The 23,823-nt window shown below is 38.2% G+C and overlaps 1 protein-coding gene across 3 annotated transcripts in view; it reads right to left on the bottom strand.

Moving 5' to 3' along the window:
• DOCK7 (dedicator of cytokinesis 7) overlaps positions 1 to 23,823 on the bottom strand; it is a 233,854-nt gene that overhangs the window by 10,152 nt on the left and 199,879 nt on the right. For 2 of the 3 annotated variants that reach the window (XM_010370685.2, XM_030912971.1), the window contains 5 exons: positions 14,173 to 14,298; positions 12,539 to 12,628; positions 12,183 to 12,419; positions 11,688 to 11,831; positions 10,111 to 10,217 (listed from right to left, as the gene is read on the bottom strand). In XM_010370685.2, coding sequence (XP_010368987.1) covers positions 10,111 to 10,217; positions 11,688 to 11,831; positions 12,183 to 12,419; positions 12,539 to 12,628; positions 14,173 to 14,298 — 704 coding nt within the window. Of the gene's footprint in view, positions 1 to 10,110; positions 10,218 to 11,687; positions 11,832 to 12,182; positions 12,420 to 12,538; positions 12,629 to 14,172; positions 14,308 to 23,823 lie in introns of all 3 variants that reach the window. The other variant, XM_010370687.2, reaches the window with a different exon arrangement.

Genomic DNA, 23,823 nt, shown 5'->3' with positions numbered 1-23,823 from the left:
ATTACAGGCACATGTCACCACACCCGGCTCATTTTTGTATTTTTAGTAGAGATGGGGTTTTGCCATGTTGGCAAGGCTGGTCTTGAACTCCTGACCTCAGGTGATCCACCCGCCTCGGCCTCCCAAAGTGCTGGTGTTACAGGCCTGAGCCACCATGCCCGGCCGTCAGTCTGTTTTAAATGGTGCCTCAATTTGCTTGTATTGGCTGGGTGCAGTGCCTCATGCCTGCAATCCCAGCACTTCAGGAGGCTGAGGCAAGTGGATCACCTGAGGTCAGGAGTTCGAGACCAGCCTGGCCAACATGGTGAAACCCCATCTCTACTAAAAATACAAAAATTAGCTGGGCGTAGTGGTGCGTGCCTATAATCCCAGCTACTCAGGAGGCTAACGAAGGAGAATCGCTTGAGCCTGGGAGGCAGAGGTTGCGGTGAGCCAAGATCATGCCACTGCATTCCAGCCTGGCTGACAGAGGGAAAATCCATCCCCACAAACAAAAACAAAAACAAACACACTGACCAAAAAAAAAAAAAAAAAAAAAAAAATCCTATTTAAATGCAAGGTGTATTGGGACTAGTAAATGTGCACTGTTGGCACTGTTAATACAGCTGACCATTTAACAACATAGTTTGCAACTGTGAAAGTCTGCTTATATGTGGATTTTTTCCAATGAATATAATTCTTTGGAGATTTGTGAAACACCTTGAAGACAAATTGTGTAGCTGAGAAAAATTTTAAAAAGATGTCATGAATGCATAAAGCATATGAAGATACTAGCCTATTTTATTATTTACTACCATAAAATATATACAAAACTTACCCACATAAAGAAACCTTGCATGGCACCATTTGTAGTAGAGAAAAATGTAAACAAATGTAAAGATACATTATTAAGTCACAACTGAAAAAAACTGCAGTACATACTGCACTACTGCCATAATTTTGTAGCCACCTCTTGTTGCTACTGTGATGAGCTCAAATGTATCTGCTTAAAATGCCACGTGATGCTACTCATCTCCAGGTGAGCAGTTGTTGCTTCAGTAAATTATATCTCACAGTAAAGAGTGATTTCTCATAGTTCTTGTGTATTTTTTATTGTGTTTAGTGCAACCATAAACTTTGAATAATCCATGGGGCCTACATGAAGTGCCACTAGTGATGTTGGAAGTGCTTCCAAGAAGCAGAGAAAAGTTATGACATTACAGGAAAGAGGTGAATTGCTTGGTATTATAGATTGAGATCTGCAGCTACAGTTAGTTGCCCACCATCTCAAGACATATGAATCCAGTGTAAAGACCACTGTAAAAAAAAGAAAAGGAAAAGGAAATTTGTAAGCCAGTAGGCATGAAAACCTTGCACTTTTTGTGAAATACCGTTTTTTTTTGTTGTTGTTGTTTGTTTGTTTGTTTTTTTGAGATGGAGTCTTGCTCTGTTACCCAGGCTGCAGTGCAGTGGCACGATCTCGGCTCACTGCAACCTCTGCCACCCAGTATCAAGCGATTTTCCTGCCTCAGCCTCTGGAGTAGCTGGGATTACAGGTGTGGGCCACCACACCTGGCTAATTTTTGTATTTTTAGTAGAGATGGGGGTTTCAGCATCTTGACCAGGCTAGTCTTGAACTCCTGACCTCATGATCCACCCATCTTGGCCTCCCAAAGTGCTGCAATTACAGGTGTGAGCCATTGCACCTGGCCTAGAAATACCATTTTATCTCATACTGAAAATGCAGCTTTTATGTGGGTACAGGATTGCTGTAAGGAAAGTATACCTGTAGACTAATGATGTGAGAAAAAGTGAAGTCATTACAAGACAAGGCAAAGGGAAGGTAAAGGATCTAAAACTGGAGAATTCAATGCCAGCAAAGGATGGTTTGATAATTTTAGAAAGAGGTTTGACTTTTTAAAATGCCAAGAGACAGGAGAGGCAGTTTCTACTGACCAAGCAGCAGCTTCTGCCAACCAAGAGGCAGCAGACAAGCTCCCAGATACCATTACAAAAATCACTGAAGAGGGGGAATATTTGCCTGAACAGGTTTTTTTTTTTTGGTGGTGGTTGTTTTTCTGAACAGATTTTTAATGCAGATAAAAGTGCCCTATTTAGAAAAAAAAAAGCCACAATGGACATTTGTTAGTAAAAAAGAGAAGTGCGCACGAGGATTTAAGGCAAAAAGGGATAGGCTAACTCTACTGTTTTGTACAAATACAGTCAGGTTTATAATCAAGACTGCCCTTACTTACAAAGCTGCTAACCCCTGAACCTTGAAGGGAACAGGTAAAAGCCAGCTGCCAGTATTCTGGCTGAACAATGAAAAGTTCTAGATGAGAACCCATTTTATGGATTGGCTCCATGGGTGCTTTGTCCATGAAGTCAGGAAGTATCTTATTAGTTAAGGGAATGCCCTTTAAAGTTCTTTTCATATTGGACATTGCATCTGGCCACCCAGAACCCCGAGTTTAACACCGAAGGTCTTGAAGTGGTCTACCTGCCCCTGTAAAAACAACATCTAGGCCGGGCACTGTGGCTCACGCCTGTAATCCAAGTACTTTGGGAGGCCGAGGCGGGTAGATCATCTGAGGTCAGGAGTTAGAGACAAGCCTGACCAACATGGCAAAACCCCATATACAAAAATTAGCCAGGTGTGGAGGTGGGCATCTATAATCCCAGCAACTCAGGAGGCTGAGGCTTGAGAATCGCTTGAACCCGGGAGGCGGGGACTGCAGTGAGCTGAGATTGTGTCACTGCACTCCAGCCTTGGTGACAGAGCAAGATTCTGTCTCAAAAAAACAAAACAAAACAAAACAAAAAAACTAACAACAACAACAACAAAATACATTTCTAATTCAGCTTCTAGATCTAAGGTCATAAGGACCTATAAGGCTCATTATACCTGGTACTTTATATTAATAGAAAGGAGTGTCAGCGCTATGGAAGAGAACTCTGATAGAGAGAACATCACAAGTCTGGAAGGATTATACCACTGAAAATGTCACCACTGTTTACAGAGAAAGCCATCAGGCCCAAGACAATCAATTCCTGCTGGAGAAAACTGTGTCCAGAGGTTATGCATAACTTCACAGGATTTACAACAGGGCCAATCAAAGAAATCATGAAACACTTGTAGATATGGCTTAAAAGGTGGAACGTGAAGGGTTTTAAGATATGGATCATGGAGAAATTCAAGAGCTAATAGAAACTATACCAGAGGAATTAACAGAAGATGACTTGATGGAGATGAGTGCTTCTGAACCACTGCCAGAAAATAAAGCAGAAAACATGGAAGCAGCAGTGCCAGAAAACAAATTGACATGAGACAATCTGGCACAAGGGTTTCAATAACCTAAGACTGCTTCTGACTTCTTTTACAATATGGACTCTTTATGATAAGGGTGCAGAAACTAAGGCAAATGGTGGAAGAACCATATGGAAACATTTTTAGAAAAACGAAAAAGCAAAAATGTCAGACAGAAATTGTGATATCCATACAGATGGATTCAAAGCTGAATTCTACCAGACATTCAAAGAAGAATTGGTACCAATCCTGCTGACACTATTCTACAAGACAGAGAAAGAGATAATCGTTCCTAAATCATTCTAAGAAGCCAGTAGCACCCTAATACCAAAACCAGGAAAGGACATAACAAAAAAAGAAAACCACAGACCAATATCCCTGATAAACATAGATGCAAAAATCTTTAACAAAATTCTAGCTAACCAAATCCAGCAGTGTATCAAAAAGATAGTCCAGGCCGGGCACGGTGGCTCAAGCCTGTAATCCCAGCACTTTGGGAGGCTGAGACGGGCGGATCACAAGGTCAGGAGATCGAGACCATCCTGGCTAACCTGGTGAAACCCCATCTCTACTAAAAAATACAAAAAACTAGCCGGGTGAGGTGGCAGGCGCCGGTAGTCCCAGCTACTCGGGAGGCTGAGGCAGGAGAATGGCGTAAACCCTGGAGGCGGAGCTTGCAGTGAGCTGAGATCTGGCCACGCACTCCAGCCTGGGCGACAGAGTGAGACTCCATCTCAAGAAAAAAAAAAAAAAAAAAAAAGATAGTCCACCATGATCAAGTGGGTTTCATGCCAGGGATGCAGGGATGGTTTCACATACATGAGTCAATAAATGTGACACACCACAAACACAGAATTAAAAATCACATGATCATCTCAACAGATGCAGAAAAAGCAATTGACAAAATTCAGCACCCCTTTATGATTAAAAGCATCAGCAAAATTGGCATACAAGGGACATACCTCAATGTAATAAAAGTCATCTATGACAAATCCACAGCCAACATAATACTGAATGGGGAAAAGGTGAAAGTACTCCCTCTGAGAACTGGAACAAGACAAGGATGTTCACTCTCACCACTTCTCCTCAACATAGTACTGGAAGTCCTAACCAGAGCAATCAGACAAGAGAAAGAAATAAAGTGCATCCAAATCGGTAAAGATGAAGTCAAGTTGTTGCTGCTTGCTGATGATATAATTGTATACCTAGAAAACCCTAAAGACTCCTCCAAAAAGCTCCTATAACTGATAAATAAATTCAGCAAAATTTGAGGATACAAAATTAATATACATTAATTAGTAGCTCTGTTATACACCAACAGCAACCAAGCTGACAATCAAATCAAGAACTCAACCCCTTTTATAATAGTTGCAAAAAAAAAAAAAAAAAAACCTCAAAAAACTTAGGAATATACCTATCTAAGGAGGTGAAAGACCTCTAAAAGGAAAACTACAAAGCATTGCTGAACTAAATCACGGACGACACTAACAAATGGAAACACATCCCGTGTTCGTGGATGGGTAGAATCAATATTGTGAAAATGACCATACTGCCAAAAGCAAACTACAAATTCAATGCAATTCCTATCAAAATACCACCATCATTCTTCACAGACCTAGAAAAAACAATCCTAAAATTCACATGGAACCAAAAAAGAGCCCACATAGCCAAAGCAAGACTAAGCAAAAAAAGAACAAATCTGGAGGAATCACATTACCAGATTTCAAACTATACTATAAGGCCATAGTCACCAAAACAGCATGGTACTGGTATAAAAATAGGCACACAGACCAATGGAACAGAATAGAGAAGCCAGAAATAAACCCAAATACAGCCAACTGATCTTCGACAAAGCAATCAAAAACGTAAAGTGGGGAAAGGACACCCTATTCAACAAATGATGCTGGGATAATTGGCAAGCCATATGTAGGAGAATGAAACTGGATCCTCATCTCCCAACTTATACAAATCCATTCAAGATGGATCAAGGACTTCCATCTAAGACCTGAAACTATACTAGAAGATAACTTCAGAAAAAGCCCTTTTAGACATTGGTTTAGGCAAAGATTTCATGACCAAGAACTCAAAAGCAAATGCGATAAAAACAAAGATAAATAGGTAGGACTTAATTAAACTAAAGAGCTTTTGTATGGCAAAAGGAACAGTCAGCAAACAGACAACCCACAGAGTGGGAGAAAATCTTCACAATCTATACCTCTGACAAAGGACTAATATCCAGAATCTACAACGAACTCAAACAAATTAGCAAGAAAAAAACAAACAATTCCATCAAAAAGTAGGCTAAGGACATGAACAGACAATTCCCAAAAGAATATATACAAATGGCCAACATATGAAAAAATGCTCAACATCACTAATGATCAGGGAAATGCAAATCAAAACCACAATGCAATACCACCTTACTCCCACAAGAATGGCCATAATCAAAAAAAAAAAAAAAAAAAAGGTTACTGGTGTGGATGTGGTGAAAAGAGAATACTTCTGCACTGTTGGTGGGAATGTGAACTAGTATGACCTCTATGGAAAACAGTGTGGAGATTCCTTAAAGAACTAAAAGTAGAACTACCATTTATTTGATCCAGCAATCCCACTACTGGGTATCTACTCAGAAGAAGTCATTACATGAAAAAGATACTTGCACATGCATGTTTATAGCAGCACAATTTGCAATAGCAAAAATGTGGAACTGGCCCAAATGCCCACCAATCAATGAATAAAGAAGCTATGGTGTATACATATGATGGAGTATTACTCAGCCATAAAAAGGAATGAGTAAATGGCATTTGCAGCAACCTGTATGGGATTCGAGATTATTCATTCTAAGTGAAGTAACTCAGGAATGAGAAAACCAAACATCGTTATGTTCTCACTCATTAAGTGGGAGCTAAGCTATGAGGATGCAAAGGCGTAACAATGATACAATGGACTTTGGGAACTTGGTGGGAAAGGGTGGGAAGGGATGAGGTATAAAAGACTGGGATGAGGGATAAAAGACTATCAACTGGGTTTAGTGTATACTGCTCGGGTGATGGGTACACCAAAATCTCACAAATCACTACTAAAGAACTTACTCCACTTTGGGAGGCCGAGGCAGGCAGATCACGAGGTCAGGAGTTCGAGACCAGCCTGACCAACATGGTGAAACTCTGTCCCTACTAAAATTTAAAAAATTAGCTGCGCATGGTGGTGGGCACCTGTAATCCCAACTACTCAGGAGTCTGAGGCAGAAGAATTGCTTGAATCCAGGAGGCAGAAGGTACAGTGAGCCAAGATTGCGCCACCGCACTACAGCTTGGGCAACACAGCGAGACTCTGTCTCTAACAAAACAAAACAAAACAAAACAAAACAAAAAAAACTTACTCATGTAACCAAATACCACCTGTTTCCCAAAAACCTACGGAAATTAAAAAAAAAAAAGTTATACTGAGTGTGTTTGCCTCTTCTGCCTCCCCTAATACCTCCTCCACCTCTTCTGCCTCTGCCACTCTTTAGATAGCAAGATCAACCCCACTTCTTCCTCCTCCTCCTCCACAGACTCCTCAACATGAAGGCAAGGAGGATGAAGCCCTTTATGATGATCCACTTCCACTTAGGAAGAGTAAAATACATTTTCTCTTCTTTATGATTTTCTTTTTTTTTTTTTTTTGAGATGGAGTCTTGCTCTGTCGCCCAGGCTACAGTGCAGTGGTGTGATCTCGGTTCCCTAGACTCCGTCTGCCGGGTTCAAGCGATTCTCCTGCCTCAGTCTCCCGAGTAGCTGGGATTACAGATGCCCACCACTGTGCCCAGCTAATTTTTGTATTTTTTATTAGAGACGGGGTTTCACCATCTTGGCCAGGCTGGTCTCTAACTCCTGACCTCATGATCCACCCACCTTGGCCTCCCAGAGTGCTGGGATTACAGGCATAAGCCACCGTGCCTGGCCTTCTTTATCATTTTCTTAATAACATTTTCTTTTCTCTAGCTTACTTTATTGTAAGAAGACAGTATGTAATACATATAACATACAAACTATGTACCTAATGACTATATTATCAGTAAGGTTTCCAGTCAATAGCAGGCTATTAGTTAAGTTTTGGGGGGGTCAAAAGTTTACACGGGTTTTCAGCTGTACAAGGGATTGGCACCCCAACCTCTGTGCTGTTCAAGGTCAACTGTACTTAGAAACTTTTTAGAATGTACTACATATTGTGAGCCAATAAAAATGTTCATGTAGGCTGGGCATGGTGGCTCTTCCCTGTAATCCTAGTACTTGGGGAGGCTGAGGTGGGAGGATCGCTTGAGGCCAAGAGTTCGAGACTAGCCAGGGCAACATAGCAGGACTTCATCTCTACCAAAACCCCCCATCCAACCAAATATAACCAGGCATGGTGGTGCATAGCATAAGGCTGAGGTAGGAGGATCCCTTGAGCCCAGGAGTTCGAGGCTGCAGTGAGCTGTGATTGTGTCACTGCACTACAGAGTCTGGGTGACAAAGTGAGACCTTGTCTCTAAAACAAAAAATGTTCAGGTACTGTGCCTCAGTCATCTCATGCTGGAAATTTTAATTTAACAAAAGAAAAAGATCCATTGTAGTATAAACTATATCACATTCAAATTCAACTTAAATTCTAGTATATTAATTTTAGGAAATAACGTAACCATTAGAATTATAATTTAAACTCTAATTAAAAAATAAGAATTTAAGATTATAAGTATATTTTGACTACAGTATATTAATTTGAAGAATATAACCACTAGAATAACAGTTTAAACTTTAATTGAAAAATAATTTAAGATTATACATATGACTATTGTAAAATACATATGCATAAAGGCATACTATTTAGTTACCATACTGAATGGTAACACAAAAAATTAAAAATGTAGTATTGCCTATAACTCCTTTGTAAGGTTTATATTATGTAGTCTTTGTTGCTGTTGTTCGTTTTTTTTTGTTTGTTTGTTTGTTTTAGATGGAGTCTCGCTCTGTTGCCCAGGCTGGAGTGCACTGGCATGATCTCGGCTCACTGTAACCTCTACCTTCTGGGTTCAAGCAATTCTCCCTGCCTCAGCCTCCCAAGTAGCTGGGATTATAGGTGCCCACCATCACGCCTGGCTAATTTTTTTATTTTTTAGTAGAGAGGGATTTCACCATGTGGGCCAGGGTGGTCTTGAACTCCTGACCGCCCACCTTGGCCTCCTGAAGTGCTGGAATTACAGGCATGAGCCACTCATGCCCGACCTCTTGTTTGTTTTTTGCAATATAAAAGGAGAAAACCTCTACAGATAGTAACACTTAAGGAGACCTGTTGACTACAGGAATTCATTATAGTAAATGTATACAAAAGGAGGACATTTAAGAATTGTAGTCATGGTAAAATATTCCAAAAACAAAAGCAAGAAACAAAGCACCTGATTGTCTGTTACTAAATGTCTATGACCTAAAGAAGTATGTACTGTTCCATAATCATCTGGCTTACAAAGATGGTAGGGTGTATTTTGTTGTTGTCTTCTTAAACCTCCCAAATAATAAAATTAACGCCAGAAATCAGTCAATTCTAAAAGCAGGAAACAGGTTTCTTTCTTTTACTACCACAGTTCACCTGCTGAACTACTTGCTTTCCTTCTGAGAGTCTAGAATTTTGGTACATGTCAGAGAGAGGGTGCCTACATGACCAGACCCTGATAAAAACCTCTGGCACTGAGTCTCTAATGAGGTTCCCACATTTCACACCTGCTGTCACAACTCATTGCTGAAGGAATTAAGTAAGTCCTCTGTGACTTGACTGGCAGAGGACCCTTTGAAGCTTGCTCCTGGTTTCCTCCAGATTTCACTCCATACACTTTTTCCCTTTGCTGACTTTACTTGGTATTCTTTCAGTGCAATAAATCACAGGCACCAGTAGTACAACTATATGCTGAGTCCTGTGAGTCCTCCTAGCAAATCACTGAAACTGGGGACAGTCTTGGGGACTGACACACCCCTAAATTATTTCACCTAATCTGCATAGCTTCCCTATAGATAAAGTAGATATCATCCTTACTTTAAAGATTAGAAAATGCAGGATCATAGAAATTAAGTGACCTGGAAAAGCACAATCAATGATAAGGTCAGGATCTGAACACAAGTTTTTTGCTTCCAAGTTTACTGCTTGTAAGTTCCCTCGGGGGAGGGAAGCAGAAACTCAAATATTGAAGATTCACAATAAATAGTAGCTTTTAAGTTAAATGATTTAATAGTAGTTTCAAGTTAATAAAATTTCCTGAGCCTTGGCTTTTCTAATTTTTAAAATTAAATATACGGCACTATGGAGTATGGTAGGGTTGTGGGAGAGGGGAATAAGTATATGCTATTAAAGAATAGTAAATTCTACACAGATTACTTATTATTGTCAACCACTTTTCTGTTTTTTTTTTTTTTTTTTTTCCTCTCTCTCTTTCTGACACAGGCTCCTACTAGGTCACCCAGGCTGGAGTGCAGTGTACAATCATAGTTTACTACAGCCTCCAACTCCTAGCTCAAGCGACTCTCCTGTCTCAGCCTCCTGAGTAGTTGGCACTACAGGTGCACAACCTACACTTGGCTAATTTTTAAATATTTTTCGTAGAGATGGGATCTTGCTTTGTTTTCCAGGCTGGTCTCAAACTCCTGGCCTCAAATGATTCTTCTGCCTCAGCCTCCCAAAGTGCTGAGATTACAGGTGTAAGCCACTGTGCCTGGCCTATTTTTTCTTTTCAATAGTTCCTTAAAGCCCGTATGTCATACTGTGGTATTGGACAGTCTCAACTTGAAGATCTTGATGCAGAAAGCCTTGAATACCTTTTAGTAAAATCTTTAAAGCAGAGTCGCAGTTTATTATGATGTCTGAAGAGCTTTGGGTCACTAGGTATTTCAGATAGAAAAACCTGGGCAACTTCCAAAGGCCCCTGCAAAATAAGAAAATAAAACAAGAAGTGTTTTTTTTTTTTTTTGTTATCTCTAAAATCACAGAGACAGAATTTACTCAAATGATTTTTCTTAGCACTGAGATGGCTACATTTAAGCTTAATACATATGTGCCCATGCCTATATTAAAACTCCACAGACAGACTATTTCAGTATTTTCTAATTTCATTCTACATTCTTTTTTTTTTTTTTTTTTTTTTTTTTTTTTTTTTTTTTTTTTTTGAGGCGGAGTCTCGCTCTGTCGCCCGGACTGGAGTGCAGTGGCCGGATCTCAGCTCACTGCAAGCTCCGCCTCCCGGGTTTACACCATTCTCCTGCCTCAGCCTCCGGAGTAGCTGGGACTACAGGCGCCCGCCACCTCGCCCGGCTAGTTTTTGTATTTTTTTTTTAGTAGAGATGGGGTTTCACCGTGTTAGCCAGGATGGTCTCGATCTCCTGACCTCGTGATCCGCCCGTCTCAGCCTCCCAAAGTGCTGGGATTACAGGCTTGAGCCACCGCGCCCGGCTCATTCTACATTCTTATCTACTGCAATTAACTTCTTATTAGTTTATTCTTCAAAGAAACAGAACAGGAACTCAAGGACTGACTACTGTGTTCATTAATGTATTTTGCTTTGTATTTTTCACATTTTTAAATGCATCTTGGATGTAAAAGTTGTCAAGCTACTACATTTGCCAGTCCGCTGATTATCAGAGTTGATTTTGCTAAAACAGCTTCCCTCAGTATTCCAAAGGTGCTCCGGACATTGTGTTAAAGAAGATATCTTTTGTAAGCTACATCATTTGCAGATAAAACCTTAAAATCAAGCACGTTTCTAGGAGGTAAAGGTCTTAAGGTATTTATTTCAGTTTTGGTGGGGCATTTTTTGGCTTTGTTCCTTTAATCTGAAAAGTAGTTAAGACATGGTAAAGGAAATCTCACTTGAAGCCTTTCTGCATTTTCCCTTATCATGGAATATTCCTAAGACTGGGGCCATCAACAAGATAATCATCAACAAGATAATTTTAATGAACCAACCACAAAGACTAATGGGGATGGCTTCTAATCTGCATATGACAAAAGAACAGTAATTTATTGTGTCACTATATTATTCAAATTTTAAAAAATGATTCCATATCACTTATTTAATCCTCACAACTTATTGTAAAGGAGATCTGGGGAAGGCAACATCAGGGAGAACCTAACATAGTAGAGGTTCACATATATGTGCACAGCTCTGAAAATGAGTGTTTTAACGATCACAGTCTTTTAGTACAAGCTTTTTAAGGAAATATTATTTTAAGTGAATCGATTCCTTCTTAATAGAATATATAAGAATGCATAGATAGAAAAATATAGGCAGTAGAGAAGGCAGATGCTTTTCATTTGACTTAACAATTATTTGTGATCTGAAATTATCCCAAATCATATTTACAGCTTAAATCATACAGTGCTAGCAAAAAGCACTAACCTGATTCACTGTTGTGCCTACAGATCCCTGGAGTACCATCTGAAGCATTTTGGGGTCTGCAGGATCCTGATGTGTTGCAAATGCCAACTCCTGTGTCTTTTTCTGCATATCCTCAATAGCAACTTCAATTGGTGTTAAGATGATCTGAGTAAAAGAGCATCTGTTAAATTGGTGTACTGACTGAATACTATTTAATGAACTTTATGTATAATCAACTGAAATTAGAAAAAAAAATCAATTGTAAACTTTTATGTAACAATAAAATTCCAAACTTGGATCCCCAAATGAAAAAAAAAAATCAACCTTTTAAAGAAAAAGCTGGGGGTGAATTAGGATCTCAGAAAAGAAGTAAAAAACTAAGGACTCAAAAATGGGTAAAGTTCTAATATATTATGGTGTAAGGGATGGTACATATCTTCTGGTACATCTAAGTTGTTGTTACATGGCTTGAATATATTTGCTTCACTAATGCTGTTTGCTCATTTATGGACTTACCTCTTCTTTGTGAGTGACATTGACCCTTGTTTTAATATAAGGAAAGGCATGAGATGTAGTCAGAATGGTTTTCCTTTTGAATTGTTCATGAAGTTCCCCATGGGCACGGCCATCTAAAGTAAAGGGTGTACAGTACATGAATCGGCGAAGATTATAATTTTTGTCAAAATAGGTGATTCTGTCCTTCATCTCATATGTGTCGAAGTATGGCTCCACATAGGTAATCTGAATATATGCCTAGGAAAGAAAAAAGTCCTTCATTTCCTCACTGTTAAGTCATCATTTAGTCTTTCTTAAAATTGCACAGAGGATCTCAAAGAGATGCCTACATGTCATCATAGTCGAATCAACTATACCTTGTTAGGATCTAATTTACACTTGTCTACAGGATTAGAGTCTTTGATTACTTCAACCACATCCTCTCCAAATCTTTCTCCATAAAATCCCTACAATAAAGAAAAAGAAACATTTTAATGAAGTTAAAAAGATTGGGAAATAGAGAAGGCCTGAGGGTGACTCCTGAGCAAAATTAGGAGAATTAGTGCATTCTGTACAATCATATCAATAATTAAAACATAATGATTTAGGCTTATAAAAATTATACTAGCTTATAAATTAGCATGGTCTTGGTCCATATTTATTTGACATTATTCCCATCCACAAACTTTAAATAACATAAAATATCAGAAAACAACAATTTTCTCCAATAAAAACACAGGTTTCCACAAGAAGTCCTCAAGAGAAACAAAAGGGAACAGAAAGCAAAGACAAAAGAAACTCATTATTGTTGATGTATAAAAATCTTAGTTTTACTGAGTTTGTTGTGGCTTGCTTTTTACAGACCATGGGTCAATGAATAAACATCCATTTTTAGGAACTAATTTTTTAATCCCAGAATTTTCAAATAAAAGCATTGACCTGTTGAAGTTCTGTATAGGTTTACATTTTGAAAGGCAACCTTAGGTCAAGAATACAGTGACTATTCCATGTGACACTGAGTAGCAGCATGGGCAAAGGATAAAGCTATTCAAAAGGAAAAATCAAATTTGAATCTTCAAAGAAGAAACCCCCACTGCTATCCCAAAGGTGATTTTTATAATTGAGTAAGTTTGATAAACACAGTCTCAATTAATATTTCCCAAGACTTACACCTAAACCTCTTGAAAAATAAAAAGTAACAGTTTGAGCCAATTTATGTCAGTTTGGCCAGAGAAGTCACCAGTAGGAATATAACATCAAGAAATTAACATCAGTGAGAATAAAAACAAGCCTACAGTACTACTTTTCCAACTGCTTTGTGAATAGAAATCGCCTGGGGATCTTGTTAAAATGCAGACTTTGATTCCGAAGGGCTGGGGTGGGGTCTGAGGTTCTGCATTTCAAACAATCTCCCAGGTGATCCCAATGTTTCTGGTCCATCCACTATACTTTGGGTAACAAAAACAGAGAAAGGCTGGAAAGAACAACTATAACAGAAAAAACTGGTTAGCCCAGTAAATACGAAACTCAATCATTTATGGTGAAAATTAAGAAGTTATAAAGGTTAAAGGAAGTGTTTTTAAGGTGTGATTTCAGGCTTTTACATTCTAAAGATATCTCACCAGGAACCAGTTAAGCCAAAGAGATAATATGCTCGGGTCAGAAATTTCTTGGGGTTCTGGTTCTAGTTCAATTATTAGCTACTCTTTTTCAACAAAATGTGGGATTATACTATATATTTCTCCATAAGTCGCAGTAATTCTGAAGGATACAGGGGTTTCCAAAATATGTGTGAAAATAGTCTCAAAAAATAAACAGTATTACTATTTTATAGCTGCCATAAAAGATTTGAAAGAGTATTATTGTAACTATTAAAAATCCTTATTCTCTAACAGAGTAGTTTATTTGGCAAGATCTGGCTTATTAAATGATTAGATCTGGATCTGAAAGTCTAATCATCAGAGAGAATACAAACTAAAGATGACATTTTATGAACCACCACAGCATTCACCTCCAATCTGTGAGATATCTCTGCAAGTTTGGTTATTGCAGGCTCCTTGTAAACAAATTCTTGTTCATCCAAATCCCCGAACTTGGTTCCATAAAAACCAACACGAAAATAGGTGCCAAACATCCGCTTACCATCCTAGGTTTAGGAAAATGAAGAAACTTTAATATGAAATCTTCCTGTTTTTCACATTATGTTTAGATTGTTACAGCATAAAATTTCTAAAACATTACAAAAAGTTTTAATTCAAAATTAGAATATTTTAAATGAGGGTTTAAACAAAATAAAGTCTTTCTTTTTTCATTATTTCTAACAAATAACTATGTAAATAGGGCTGCTAACAAGTGACTAAATCGCATGTAATATTTTTCAGTTTGTATGAAGTGCCTCTATCACATTGGTCTATGTTTTTAAAATCGATATAACTGAGATAAATTAACTCATTTTTCTTATTGCAAGAAAAGATGCTTGATATAACATAAACTGTCTTAATTGTGCTGATACTAGAGCATACTAGATCAAATTAATCAAACAACACTTACATATTTTTAAATTAGCATTAGCCTTTATATAACCTCTTTACAAATATTTTTTTTTTTTTTTTTTTTTTTTTTGAGACGGAGTCCCGCTCTGTCGCCCAGGCTGGAGTGCAGTGGCGCGATCTCGGCGCACTGCAAGCTCCACCTCCCGGGTTTATGCCATTCTCCTGCCTCAGCCTCCCGAGTAGCTGGGACTACAGGCGCCCGCCATCTCGCCCGGCTAGTTTTTTGTATTTTTTAGTAGAGACGGGGTTTCACCGTGTAGACCAGGATGGTCTCGATCTCCTGACCTCGTGATCCACCCGTCTCGGCCTCCCAAAGTGCTGGGATTACAGGCTTGAGCCACCGCGCCCGGCCCACCTCTTTACAAATATTAAATGAGATTGTGTAAGTTAGGAGTCAAAGATAGCACCTGGCATAGAACAGACAATGTAAATGTCAAGACCCTCCAGAAGCACTAAAGCAAAAATTCTACAATTGGCAGCCCTGTGCCAATACACCATTATTATTATTATTATTTAGATGGAGTCTCACTCTTTTGTCCAGGCTGGAGTGCAGTGGCACAATCTTGGCTCACTGTAACCTCTACCTCCCAAGTTCAAGTGATTCTCCTGCCTCAGTCTCCCGAGTAGCTGAGATTACAGGCGTAAGCCACCACGCCTGGCTAATTTTTGTATTTTTAGTAGAGACAGGGTTTCACCATTTTGGCTAGGCTGGTCTCAAACTCCTGGCCTCAGGTGATCCACACACCTCAGCCTCCCAAAGTGCTGAGATCACAGGTGTGAGCCACTGCACCCAGCCCAGTAAAAAATTTTATGTAGAAGAGTTACTAAAAATGGAACAGAAAGGGAAAAAAATATATGAGTGAAAGATAATCAGTAAAAAATTTTTGAGATGAGTTGGTTATTCTAAAGCACCCAAACCACCCATTGGCATGCATTAACTACACATTCATATCAGGTACAAAGTACATTAAGGTCACTTTAATTCTCACACAGCATATCAGAAGATAAATTCTTTCAATAAAAATAAATATTTGGACACTTTCTATGCAATTTTTACAATTTTTTTTTTAAAAGTGTCACCTCAGCCTCCTGAGTAGCTGGGATTACAGGTGTGTGCCACCTTCCTCAGCTAATTTTTACAATTTAGATACAAAATTACTTTAGCATTCTCTGGTGGTGCCTATATGCACATTACAAGTAAGTAAATACCTCTGAATTCTCTTTAAGCCTAATCTGCCTTATATTGATTTTCCCTATACTGAAAAAGCAAAAGGGCATATAAAATAAGCTAGAAATGCCGCACATAATTAAGCAAAATGGGAAGCTCTAATCCTTAATTTACCAGTTTTATAATACCAAAAAAAGGTATAGTGATGAAAAACATCCCCACATTTTTGGTCAAAAACATGTAAAATTTTAAAGAAAAATGTCTTTGGAGCTAAAGAAAGTTGAGGTTTCTAATTTAAAAACTTTTTAGTTACTTTATTTAACAATTTAACACACATAAAAATTAACTGATTTCTACAGCAAATTAATCCATCTAGATAGATTAAATGATTCAATTAAAATTCTGATTAAAACCATAAGTAATAGTACATTTTGACTTAAGTAATAAAGGCACTGCATGAAAAATAAAAAAAAAATCTAAGAAAATTACTTAAAAATTTGATTATTTTTCAAAACATGTCATATACATATATACATATACATTCCTATTATTTATTTTTTATTTTTTATTTATTTTTATTTTTTAGTTTTTTTGAGACAGGGTCTCACTCCATTACCCAGACTGGAATACAGTGGTGCTACCTCAGCTCACTGCAGCTTCTGTCTCCTGGGCTCAAGTGATCCTTCCACCTCAGTCTCCTGAGTAGCTGGGACTACAGAAGCATACCACCACATCCAGCTAATTTTTTGTACTTTTTGTAGAGAGGGGGTTTTGCCACGCTGCCCAGACTGGTCTTGAACTCCTGGGCTCAAGTGATCTACCTGCCTCAGCCTCCCAGAGTGCTGAAATTACAGGTGTGACCCACCACGCTGGGTCCATTCCTACTTTTTAAACCCACAAATATTAATATGCTGCTATTCTGGCTGTCCTCCTCTCAGAGGTTTCCAGTTTAAAACAATATTCCAATTCTTCAATATTGTGGCCCTTTAAATATTTGAAGATAACAATAAGGACTTGTTCCTTTTAGCTAAACTTTCCAGTTTTCAATCTTCATATGACAGTAATTTCTACTCTGTTGGCATTTTATTAGTTTTTCAATGCCATCCTTTAAAGTGTGATATCCCAGATATAAACATAATACTGTTGATGTGATCTGACCAATGAAGGTGTGTTGGTGGGCTCAATGTCTCCTTGAATCTGAACACTGAATTTTATTAAGGTAGCTTAAAACTAACCTACCTCTTTATTATACTATCTCACAATGACATCTGGTTCAAGGAAAAAAACTAATCGGTGTTTACTATGTTAGCCACCATTCATCTTCAGTAATAGGAAAGTAAAAATAAGTTAGATTTGCTTCCCAAGAGAGTAAAAAAATGTATTCAAACAATTACAAAGCAAAGGGATATAGGCTATACTAAAAAGAGGTATAAGGAAAGATTAATCTTGTTGCAGCTAAGTCACAACAGAGGTAACACATAGGGTTCTACTCAAAATAAATGGCCAAGTAGACAGGAAAGGGAAGGAACACTGTGATAGAGGGTGGGGGGAAGACAAATACAAATATGAGGGAAAGCATTCATCCATTCAAATACTTATTGAGTGCCCACTATGTGTCAGCAAACTGTTCTAGGTATTTATGATAAATCTGTGAAGAAAACGGACAAAGAAGGTGGTCAGGGTGGGTTTCATCTGAGCAAAGACTGAAGGAGATGGGAGACATTCATGTGAATCCCTGAGGGACGTGCATCCCAGGCAGAGGAAAGAGCCAGTGCAAAGAGCCAAAGGCTAAAGCCTACCGAGTGTGTTTGAGGAACAGGAAAGTAAGCAGTGTGGCTGGAGCAGAGTAAGCAAGCAGGTAGAATAGGATGAGATAAGGTTAGAGAAGTAACTACAAGGAGTTACTGGATATTTAAAAATAAATGTTTGTGTGCAGAATGGAGTGAGGGAGAGAGCAGCAGGGGATGAGGCTAGGGAGAAAGAAAGGCTGAGAATTTGACTATTTTCAACTTAGACTCCTCTAGTGTCAAACTACTATGGAAGTATGCTTCATGGAAGCACAGTCATATTGCTTCGCCTGCAGGAAAAACATCACTTCATCTTTGTTTCCTCTTCAGAGCTTTGGACCACAGGATGATACCTGTTTTTCCTTTTGAATTAAAAAAAAAACAAAAATAAAAAACTTTCCTATAAATTAGCCTGTTTTTCTAGCATTACCTTTCTTTACTGTTATGAATCCTTTCTGAACTTTCTATCACTCCTCACAAAACAGCTTATTCTTCCTTAGCAATACTGCTTACTGCTTCCACAATCCTCTGGGTGATAAAACTATGTCTGGGACAAAGAAATCCATCTACCATGTTTCTAAATGGTTCAAACCCCTTGTAAGACAAATATATCATAAATCTGTTTTACTTTTGTTGTCTTTATTTAGCAAGAAACATTCCGTTGGACTAGTTGTATATTTCCACAGTGACATCATTTCTCTAACTTCTTTTATCCTCTCCCAGTTGTTTTCCACTATACTTCCTTTAAGTTAACTGATTTCCATATAGGCATACCAGTATTTCACACAATGGTGATCTCTCTTTCCTTCTACTAGGTTTATTCCTCTTAAAGAGCATTTACCAGTTCACTTCTAGTTGCAGATCTCAACTTGGAAATACAAAACCTCTTAGATTTTATTAACTAAATATTGTTAAGATTTCTAATAGTAATGATGATAAAATCATATTAACAACAAAAATAACTTCCAACATTTTTTGAGTACTTACGATGTGTTAGACACTGGTTAACCACTTTACATGTATTATATCAATTCTTATCACAACTTTATGTGATAGATTCCATTATTTTCACCCTCATTTTATAGATGACGAAAAGTGTCTTGCCCAAGGTCACACTGTTAGTAAGTGGTGGAGCGAGCAGGAAGTTATACTCTAATATATTTGACATTCGACTCCAAACTCTTTTTTTTTTTGAGATGAAGTCTCACTCTTATTGCCCAGCCTGGAGTGCAATGGTGCAATGTTAGCTCTGCCTCCCGGGTTCAAGCAATTCTCCTGCCTCAACCTCCCAAATAGCTGGGATTACCACCATGCCCAGCTAATTTTGTATTTTTAGTACAGACGGGGTTTCTCCATGTTGGGCAGGCTGGTATCAAACTCCCGACCTTAGGTCATTAGCCCACCTCAGCCTCCCAAAGTGCTGGGATTATAGACATGAGCCTCAAGCTCTTAATTAAGCTTTATGTTCCCCATATTCTATATATACTGGTATTAACACCAGGACATTAGTATAACCCCTGAACTGTCATCCACTTCTCTGGTGTTTTCTTGAGAATTCTTACAAATTTCCTCAATAAATTCTTTTGAGGATTACCTCCTTCCCTATGTTCTGTTTTCCTCTATGTTCCATCCTCTACTGCAATTATTTTTGCATGCTTGCATATCCTTTATACTTCAGCATAAAAATCAGGTTGGTGGCTTACTGACAAAACACATTCTTCCAAGATATATTGTACTCCATTTCTTATCAGAAGGACCTATCTGACCATTTTATGTCCCAGTACCGAAAAAAGAAATCACATCTAATATCATCTACATAGTAAATATTTGCTGTCAATATTTTTCTTTCTTTTTAAAAGACAGAGTCTTACTCTGTCACCCAGGCTAGACTGCAGTGGTGTGATAATAGCTCACTGTAACCTCGAACTCTTGGGCTTAAGTGATCTTCCTGCTTCAGTCTCCCAAGTAGCTAGGACCACAGGGGCATGCCTAGCTAATTTATTTATTTATTTATTTATTTATTTTTTTTTTTGAGACGGAGTCTTGCTCTGCCACCCAGGTTGGAGTGCAGTGGCCGGATCTCAGCTCACTGCAAGCTCCGCCTCCCGGGTTTACGCCATTCTCCTGCCTCAGCCTCCCGAGTAGCTGGGACTACAGGCGCCCGCCTCGTCGCCCGGCTAGTTTTTTGTATTTTTAAGTAGAGACAGGGTTTCACCGTATTAGCCAGGATGCTCTCGATCTCCTGACCTCGTGATCCGCCCGTCTCGGCCTCCCAAAGTGCTGGGATTACAGGCTTGAGCCACCGCGCCCGGCGCTAATTTATTTATTTATTTATTTTGGTAGAGATGAGATCCTGCAGTGTTGCCTAGACTGGTTTCAAACTTTAGGCCTCCAGCAGTCCTCCTGCCTTGGCCTCCCAAATGTTGGGATTACAGGTGTGAGCCACCATGCTGGGCTTTCGTATCTTTCTTTTTCTTCTCAAAAGTAGCATAAGGGGCAGAAAAAAATCAGTGGTATGGCATATATTATCAGGTGCTCAGTTATGGGTCTATATGGGTCATCAGGGAGTCACTAACTACCAGAAAGTATCTCCTCTTAGAGACATTAAGATTCTTCCCATTTACTATGTTTTCGTTAACTTTCTTCATATCTAACTTTACCTTCCTGAGGTAAAGGCTCATGGATGTGTTATACCTACAATGTTCTGATTTCTTTTCTTTTTGAGACAGGGTCTCGTTCTGTTGCCCAGGATGGAGCATAGTAGCGTGGTCTCCGCTCACTGCAAAGTCCACCTCCCTGGCTCAAACAATCTTCCCACCTCAGTCTTCCAAGTAGCTGAGACCACAGGTACATGCCCCGGCAATTTTTCTTGTTTCTTTTTTGGTAGAGACATGGGTTTTGCCATGTTGACCATGCTGGTATTGAATTCCTGGACTAAAGCGATCCTCCCACCTTGGCCTCCCAAAGTGCTGGGATTACAGGTGTAGGCCACTGCGCCTGACCTGTTCTTTCTTCTTTAGAGTGTTACATTTACCGACTCAACTACCCAAAAGTACTTGTTTTCACTATGTTCTATTCTTGAATTTTTATTTCATTTCCTTCTTTCAGAGTTGATCCGCCTGCTCAATATAATTTGCTGTTTCTAATCCTGTTTTGTCTTTTAATTGCTTGGATGTGTTACTTTATCTCACTCAGCTTTAGTGTGGATTGAAGAAAATAAAAATCCAACAGAAGCCACTGAGTCAGAACTATGGCCAGTATTTCTGAACATATAAAAACCAAAATACTGGCTCATATTCATGCCCATTCAGTTCAATAATGAGAGTTAAGATATACTTATTTTGCATGTGTCAATCTCAAAAGTTAGGGTAATCTATATTTTCTTAGTGGTCTAGTAGAGATCTTCTCTAGCCTTTCTGAAAAATGTAAGATATACTTTACTAGAGTAGTGGTGTTCTTTAAATAAATATGTTGTGATCTTTGAAGAAAAAAAAAGTATCACATGACTATGTTATCACTGTTTGGGTTTTGATTTTTCTGAAAAATTTAAACTTGTATTAGTGTACTTCTGAATACAAATTGGTCACTATTTGATAACTGAACAAACTTTTCTTTTTTAACCCTAACCCTAAGACAGGGTCTCACTCTGTCGTCCAGGCTAGAGTGCAGTGGCACCATCATAGCTCACCGCAGCCTTGATGCCTGGGCTCAAGCAATCCTCCTGCCTCTGCCTCCCAAGTAGCTGGGAGTACAGATGCACACCACCATACCTGGTCAATTTTTCTAACTTTCTATAGAGATGGTCTCGCTATGTTGTCCAGGCTGGTACAAACATAATTACAAAAATAAATACATATACATACATAACATAGAAAGTAGTTATAAAAATTTTCATACAGAAATTTAACATTTCTTTTTCTGCTAAAAATAATTAAATATGCATCATAAAAAAGAAGTGTTAAAACATGCTTTTAGGCTGGGCTCATTCCTATAATCCTAGCACTTTGGGAGGCTGAGGCAGGTGGATCGTTTGGGGCCAGGAGTTTGAGATCAACCTGAGCAACATGGCACAACCCTGTCTCTACAAAAATAGAAAAAATTAGCTGGTGGAATGTGCCTACAGTCCTAGCTACTCGGGAGGCTGAGGTGGGAAGATCACCTGAACCCTGGAGGTCAAGGCTGCAGTGAGCTGTGATCGCACCACTGCACTCCAGTCTGAATTACGGAATGAGACCCCATCTCAAAAAACAAACATTTTGAAAGACAACAAACATGCTTTTACTTCTTACTATTTCGAGAAACACAAACAGGCTTTGGGAAAAGTAAAAATAAAAGTGAACACTAAACAGCCATTAAAGAACTGAAACTACCAGAGGAGATAACAGTCACATGATTCCTGAAAGGTTCATGATTTATTATTTTGCGTGGTAAATACTTTACCGAAAAACTAAGTTTTAGAGTTATCTTTCACACACACACACACACACACACACGCCCCTAAAAGCTTTGCTAACTCAAATAATTTGTACTAAATCAAGGAGCACAATAAAAACATGAAACATGTGACTAATATATAAGCCCAGATGGGGTTTTCCTATAAGTTGCGGAGCAAGTTATCAATTCAAAGAGCCTTTCTACAATGTACAGATTATCCTTACTGGACTTCAATCCAGTGAGAGTTCTATCAGAATACTAGAAAATTAGCTAGGAAACATAGCTTTTAGGAAAAACAAAACTACTGAAGTTTTCATAGAGTCAAAAAGAAAAATATCCACAAGATAGAACTTACCACAATAGACAATAGTAAAAGTGGGGAGTAGGGTCAGCAACCAGGGACAAGAGAGAAGAGAAAACAGAAAGCATTTTAATTACAGAAATTTCAAAACAAATAAGCAGCAAATGGTAGAAAACACATTTTTTAAATGCAGGCATCCATTTAAGTTTTACAAAGGAAAAGCAAAAAACAAACGTGCAACAAATTTAGCAGCTACAAAGCTAAAGGTCCAGTAAAAGGTAGTGACAAGTATATAAACAAGAAAATAAAGTCTGTGAGACTTTTACCATGCAATAAACATGATGACAGAATGATATTAATGTCATAACCAGTGAAAATTATACCTTTCAGGGGTCGATTTAGCATCACGGAAACTAGTAATAAACTGCTCAGAGGTTTCAATATGTTATTTTAGGCCTAATTTTCAACTAATTCTATTTCATGTTAGGAAATTTATAAGGAGTTTCATCATTCATAGATAACCATGGCAAGTCTATGTATTTCTTAACTGAGCCATAGGAATGAGGATTATATTTTGAGTATTAATACAGTCATATAAGAGAACTAAGGTAGATTTATAAAAGTACTGGCTTCATCTAAAGAAAAACAAGACTTGGGTACTATTTCAGAAATGGAGGAAAACTCAGCAGTAATATTTATTCCCAAGGTTTTCTATTTGGGGCTTAAAACAAGGATTGCAATGCAAACCCAAAAAGAGAAGCCTAAGCTGTTCGATCAACATAAATCTGACAACAAGTGAGAGGCAAAGCACACAACTTCACAAATATACCTAGCTTTAAATAAACCTGACTTATTACTACCTTGCTTTACCTCATCAACATAAATTAGGGCATATTTTATAGAATTATTTCCTTTGCAGAAACATTTAAAATAATGGTAATCAATTTTTCCTGGCATTTTTTTCAGGTAAGACTGTATTTACATAAAACTTTTTGTGAGTCTTAACTACTACATAAAAGGAAGCATGTGTGTCTTATCAAACAATATATCAAATGCTGTCAGAATATGAGGTCAAATTAAATTATAAGTTCTTTTAATTTCTTTATCTCTCTCCCCAACAAAATTTAAATGACAAAAGTGAATTTCTTTCCTCAGTAGTGCTTATAGTCAAGGTGAAGTGACTCAAGATCAAATTAACACAGTATCTCATCAATTCTAAAATGTACTTTTTTTGCCCACATTTTAATGCTTTTATAGTTGGTATTCATCTTTCAACTAACAGGATATCTTGTCTTAACACACAGGGATTTATTTTTTCCTTTCTTAAAGGCATATAAAATACTAGTATGTTTTGTAATTGATGCCATCTGAGATCAGATGAAATAGAGTATTTTCTATTTACACCTCTGAGCAATAACAC

This window comes from Rhinopithecus roxellana, chromosome 12, assembly GCF_007565055.1.
Source record: "Rhinopithecus roxellana isolate Shanxi Qingling chromosome 12, ASM756505v1, whole genome shotgun sequence".
NCBI classification, from domain to species: Eukaryota; Metazoa; Chordata; class Mammalia; order Primates; family Cercopithecidae; genus Rhinopithecus; species Rhinopithecus roxellana.
This window is presented reverse-complemented; position numbering and strand designations above follow the sequence as displayed.